The 5,825-nt window shown below is 46.9% G+C and overlaps 1 protein-coding gene across 1 annotated transcript; it reads left to right on the top strand.

Moving 5' to 3' along the window:
* Positions 1-110: 110 nt before the first annotated feature.
* On the top strand, positions 111-3,973 carry PGAM1 (phosphoglycerate mutase 1). Its single transcript, XM_006756674.1, has 4 exons — positions 111-251; positions 1,812-2,114; positions 2,853-3,033; positions 3,800-3,973. The coding sequence occupies exons 1-4, from the start codon at positions 111-113 to the stop codon at positions 3,967-3,969; spliced, it is 795 nt and encodes a 264-aa protein (XP_006756737.1). The 3' UTR covers positions 3,970-3,973.
* Positions 3,974-5,825: the final 1,852 nt, after the last annotated feature.

Genomic DNA, 5,825 nt, shown 5'->3' with positions numbered 1-5,825 from the left:
CCGGGCGTGCACTGCTCCATCAGGGTCGCCTGGCTCGTCCCCGCACCCTCCCGGAGCGGGCCGAGACCCTGGGATTCATCTCTCCAGCCGTGTGTTTTGCAGTTGAGAAAATGGGCCCAGGGTGGGGAATCGACTTGCTCAAGGTCACCCAGGAGAGCGTGGGGGCCTCGTACCAGGAAGTGGACCCGGGGCGGCCACCCGGCAGCCGGCGGTGCTCTCCGCGACATCGCCTTGCGAAATTCTCCTTTCTGGTCTGAGCATTTAGTAACTCCCGGGCGGGTTGTTACATTGGATGCCCGGTGTCTCCCAGCATCCGGAACCAAGCCTCCTCTAGAGGCTGCTGCAGAGCCTAGGGAAGCCACAGGCACACGCTTATCTCCCGCTGTGGGAGGAGTCCCGCTTGGCTGGGGCGGGGGGAGTCCAGCAGACATCAGTTCACCAAGAAATCCCTTTCTTGTGTAGGCCTTTGCTGCTCAGCGGCATTCTACAAATGCTATACACAAAATGCATCCGCAAATGTAATTGAGCGAATGAATGAATGAATGAATGAGTCCAGTCGATCCTCTCCACAGCCCCGTAAAATACACAAGTTCTGCCCCTCCTTCCCATCCTTTCCTGGCCCTCTTAGAGTTGGGATAGTGAGGACTGGAAAGATGACTTGTCCAAGGTCATATCTTCTTAGTCCAGTGCATTGGCTTAAGTTCTGGGTTGAGTAAGGGGAAGGTGTGAGGAGCTGGTAGGCCGCTGGCCAAGGACGCGGGGCAAAGGTGGATGTGGCAGTGAGATAAGCTTGCCCAGCAGGGTTGCCCCTGTGGCAGGCAGGGCTGTGATTTTGGAATGCTGGTGAGGGAGCATTCCCTGCTGCCAGCAGCCGAAGAATCTTTGGACTGAGGAGGTGCTTGGCTAGGTCTGCCCCTGCTCCCTTCTCACCCCTGGACAAAGAAACCAGGTCACTGATGCCTGGTTGTTGTGGGACAGATGTTCGGCCCCAGGTTGCCCTCTCTAGCTTTCTTGCCTTCACTGTAGATCCTTTGGAAATAGAGCAAAGGTTTGGAAAGTCTGGGAAATGCAGTCTTGCTGCAGGCACGTGGATACTTGGGGATGGTCTCATACTGTGTAGGGGGGCGGGGAAAGGGAAAGTGCTGGCGAAGGAGGCCATTTTCTCCCCTGCAGCCGCCAGAAAGAACCGTCTGGGTCTGTGGTGGTTTGCTGATTAGCCCAGGACAGACACTGTGGCTGTCCTCTAAGGCTGGTCAAAAGGTTGAATTTGTAATCTCTCTTAAAATAACAGAGCCTATTTCAGTTTTTAAGTAAATGTTGGTAGCATTAGTTTTAAAAAGTCACATTTAAAATCTTAATACCTATAAGTTGGCTATAAGTTGGATTTTGGGATCACACACAGCCTGGGTTTTAATCTCTCAGGTAATAGCTGTGTCTTTGCATAATTTGCTTAACTCATCTAGTCTACATTTTTCTTATCTGGTAGAATAGGTTTTAAGGATTGTAACCTCATAGGATTGTTATGAAGACTAAATAAAACACTAAGTACTTAGTCCAGTGCCTGATAGATGGTGAGCCCTCTATAAATTTTATTTATTAAGAGATTCCAAGTTTTTGGGATCCTTTTCTTGAAAGAATTGTGGAAGGTACTTCGTCAACTGTAACATAAGTCAACGAATTTTATCTTCCTGAAGGTAGAATATTGCTTTTCCTGCGAGAGTATACAAAATGAAATATTTGCCAAATATTTTTCATTTGTACTACCGTACGTATATGTAAGAAAATTCTGACTCCAGAGTGGACCTGATTAGCTTACCACTTTGAACTTACAATTTCTAGATGCCGGCTACGAGTTTGACATCTGCTTCACCTCAGTGCAGAAGAGAGCAATTCGGACGCTCTGGACTGTGCTGGATGCCATTGACCAGATGTGGCTGCCTGTAGTGAGGACCTGGCGTCTCAATGAGCGGCACTATGGGGGTCTGACTGGTCTTAACAAAGCAGAAACTGCTGCCAAGCATGGCGAGGCCCAGGTAAAGATCTGGAGGCGCTCTTACGATATCCCACCACCACCGATGGAGCCCGACCATCCCTTCTACAGCAATATCAGTAAGGTATGTACAAACTGAGGTTTGGGTCACTCAACCTAGGACCAGGGGATTAGAATATGGGCCACTCTTTTTGCAGGGGAGGCGGGGGGTTATTCCTTATCCGAGGATATTTTCCAGTGATTTTGAGAGAGAGTGGAAGGGAGAGGGGAAGAGAGAGCAATAGCAATGTGAAAGAGACACATCGATTGGTTGCCTCCCGCACGCTGGGTAGAACCCTCGACTCTTGGTGGGCCGACACTCTAACCACCTAGCCCCACCGGCCAGGGCATCTGGGCCTCACTCTAGCTTTTATTAGTGTGGTGTAGTCCTATTGAGTTTGTAATTTATGATAAAAGTTCATAAATTATACGTAATCCCCTTTCTCCAAGGAATGGCCTTCACTTGTTAAAAGACTTAGTTGATTGTTTATGTAAAAACAATTTATACCTTTTTTTTTATATCTCCACTACCATAGTTTGTAAAACCTATCTATAGGTATAGGGCCTTCCTAAGCCAATTGTAAGATAAAATGAATTGGGAAGAGCCTTTTTCTCCTTTTTTGTATTTTCTTTGAACTGTTAGATTTCCTAGTAGTGGGTGATGGGGAGAAAGGGGCAGGGTAATGATTATCTCTTTCGCAGGCTCTCAGCTGCATTTTGTGCTCTGGGGAGAGACCCATCACTTTGACCCCTTAGGGGATGAGGAATGGGCAGAACAGAAACAACTGCTAATAACTGGTGAGCTTGGATTTTTTTTGTTTAGGATCGCAGGTATGCAGACCTCACTGAAGATCAGCTACCCTCCTGTGAGAGTCTGAAGGACACTATTGCCAGAGCTCTGCCCTTTTGGAATGAAGAAATAGTGCCCCAGATTAAGGAGGGGAAACGGGTACTGATTGCAGCCCATGGTAACAGCCTTCGGGGCATTGTCAAACATCTGGAAGGTATGTACGTTTTTCAGAGGGGCCCTCAAGGAGGGGTAAAGGAGAACTGACACTAATCGGGGATTTAGTTACTTGGTATGAAGGAAACCTGGAAAGAGCTGGACATATTGAAAGAGTCTGATTGGTTTCTGGAGGAAACAACCTATCCCCTATTCCTCAGCCCCTTCTGGAGAAGCAAAGGGGGCCGGAACCCTGGGTGCCTGTTACACATGCAAAACCTCAGGCCCCACTTCAGACCTGATTCAGAAGTGCATCTATCACCCAGGTGATTCAGATACACATTACAGTTCGAGATGCCCACTTCTAGACTAGGACTGCCAGTTGAAACTGCTGCTAAAATTTTCCTTAATCACAACCTGGTACAGTTTCACACATGAATCTCAATTTGCATCTTCAGTTGTTTCACCTGAGGCCCTAGAGGCCAGATCTGCTGATTTTTTGCAAGCTGGATGGACTACATAGGACATTTGAGATGTATTTAAGTCCCGCTCTACTGTGGGCTTCTGGACCCCACTTTGGGAAAGAGATCTGCGGTACACACCTTTCATACTTTTTCCCGCTGTTCAATGGCTGAGAAATAAATATTAGGGGCATGTGTTAGGAGATCCATCTATATGGTACAGATCATTATTGCTATTTCAAATATCAGAAAGGGCATCTTGTTTTAATTCCAACCAAAGCCTTTGTCACCTGGAGGATAAATAGTGAACCTAAGGGGTATGGTGGAGTCCTGTCTTGTGTGGCTAATCATGGTGGGTATTTTCAGGTCTTTCTGAAGAGGCTATCATGGAGCTGAACCTGCCGACTGGTATTCCCATTGTCTATGAATTAGACAAGAACTTGAAGCCCATCAAGCCCATGCAGTTCCTGGGGGATGAAGAGACCGCGCGCAAAGCCATGGAGGCTGTGTCTGCCCAGGGCAAGGCCAAGAAGTGACCGAGGGAGACTCTTATCTAAGAGTTCAGAGGTAATAACTCTTGTTTTTTTGCTAGTGTTTTGTTTATTACTAAGGACCTGCTTGAGAGCAGGGGGCTATTGGGGAGCCATGTTAAGGCGTGACCAATGAGAGGCAAGAGAGGCTGTGTGTTCCTGAGAGCAGGCCTGCGCTATTCTGCAGTCAGGCGAACTGACTGGGGGCTCTGGTCATTCCAGCGGAAGATGAATGCCTGGTGATTCAAACAAACATTTCCTCCTTGACCCCAGAAAAGCTGGCTCCAGAAGATCGGGATCAATCCTGAATGTTTACGTGTTGCATTTTTAAAAAAAAAAAAAAAAGCCTATCTATATAAAATAATACAAAACAAAACCCTTCTGGGGTTTTCAGTGGCGGTTGAACTATTCCCACATGTGGCCATCACAAAATAAGCCATTCCTCACACCAAGGTGGGATGAGCTCCTTGACTTGTAGGAGTTATCCTGCTGTGTTTTAGAATCCCTCCCCAGCACTGGCATTGTCTCTTGGCAGTGAAATGTCTCTTGATCATGTCCAGGTGTGTCTTTTACTGTGTGAGCTCTGAATCATGTTCCAGTTGCTTGGCCCTGCCACGTGGGCCCATTTTGAGCATAACTACTAAGTCTTTTACAGATCAGTATAATAAAGGAGTGATGTGCAATATTTTCTGTGTGATGTGTAATCTCTCGTCTGAGGAAATCAGCTTGAACATTCAACTTGAAATGTTTCATTACCCAAGTCCTTGTATGACAGATCAAGAGCTTAAGGACAACCAGTCACAACTTGACACAGCCTGGTTCAAAATTGTGTATTACTAGGTTTTTCCACCTCTGGCTGGAGGGGTTGGGGGAGCAGGTCTTGGCTGGGCTCTCCACTCCTGTCGTCTCTACAGCTCTTGCTCAGTGGTGCTGGTTACCAGATGCTCCTTGACTGGAAAGCCAAATTTGGAAACTATTGTGCTCTCCAGAGTAAGGTAAAGGCTTGGCCAGATTTTAAAAAAAACCAATCCTTTTCTATTAAGTAACTTGTAGACTTGATTCACACTTTTCTTTTTGGCCTGAAGTTTTTTTTTAATTCTCACCCGAGGATATTTTCAGTTGACTTCTAGAGTGGGAGGGAGGAGGGGGAGAGAGACATTGGTTGTTGCCTCCCACATGCCCTCCTAGCACCCATACCCCCCAGCACCCCTCCCGGGGCTGGGAAACCTGCAACCGAGGGAAGTGCCCTTTGGTCCTCGGGCTGAGACTTAACACTGAGCCAAAATGGCCAATTTTTGTTTACCAATTTTAGAGAGGAAGCGGGAGAGAGAAACATCAACTTGCTGTTCCAGCTATTTAGGCATTCATTGGTTGGTTCTTATGTGCCCAGACTAGGGATCAAACCCTCAACCTTGTAATATCGGGAAGATGCTCCAACCAACTGAGTCACTAGGCCAGACCTGGGCCCTAAAGTTTAGCCCTGTCAATATCCTCAAAAATTACACAAAACCTCATAAAATGATGATGCAGAAGAATAATTACATTATATACACAATTGGGAAGGGATGCTCATATTTACCTTCTCAGGCCTTTGAAAAGGTCACTGGAACATGAGAAAGCCTGGAAGACCTTTCTTGTCTACTAGGAAAAAGTGACATCTGTTGCCCTAACCGGTTTGGCTCAGTGGATAGAGCAGACTGAAGGGTCCCAGGTTCAATTCCAGCCAAGGGCATGTACCTTGGTTGCGGGCACATCCCCAGTGGGGAATGTGCAGGAGGCAGCTGATCGATGTTTCTAACTCTCTATCCCTCTCCCTTCTTCTCTGTAAAAAATCAATAAAATATATTTTAAAAAGAAAGTGA

This window comes from Myotis davidii, unplaced genomic scaffold (genome assembly GCF_000327345.1).
Source record: "Myotis davidii unplaced genomic scaffold, ASM32734v1 scaffold332, whole genome shotgun sequence".
Classification (NCBI taxonomy): domain Eukaryota; kingdom Metazoa; phylum Chordata; class Mammalia; order Chiroptera; family Vespertilionidae; genus Myotis; species Myotis davidii.
The sequence above is the reverse complement of the archived record's forward strand: the minus strand, read 5'-3'. Positions and strand labels throughout refer to the sequence as shown.

What these genes read in the sequence shown, in the direction of transcription:
- PGAM1 (XM_006756674.1), top strand. Translation starts at nt 111, where the DNA reads ATGGGCCCAGGGTGGGGAATCGACTTGCTCAAGGTCACCCAGGAGAGC. An exon ending in TCTACAGCAATATCAGTAAG is followed by an intron (nt 2,115 to 2,852) that starts GTATGTACAAAC and finishes TTTTTTGTTTAG; the next exon opens with GATCGCAGGTATGCAGACCT. An exon ending in CATTGTCAAACATCTGGAAG is followed by an intron (nt 3,034 to 3,799) that starts GTATGTACGTTT and finishes GGGTATTTTCAG; the next exon opens with GTCTTTCTGAAGAGGCTATC.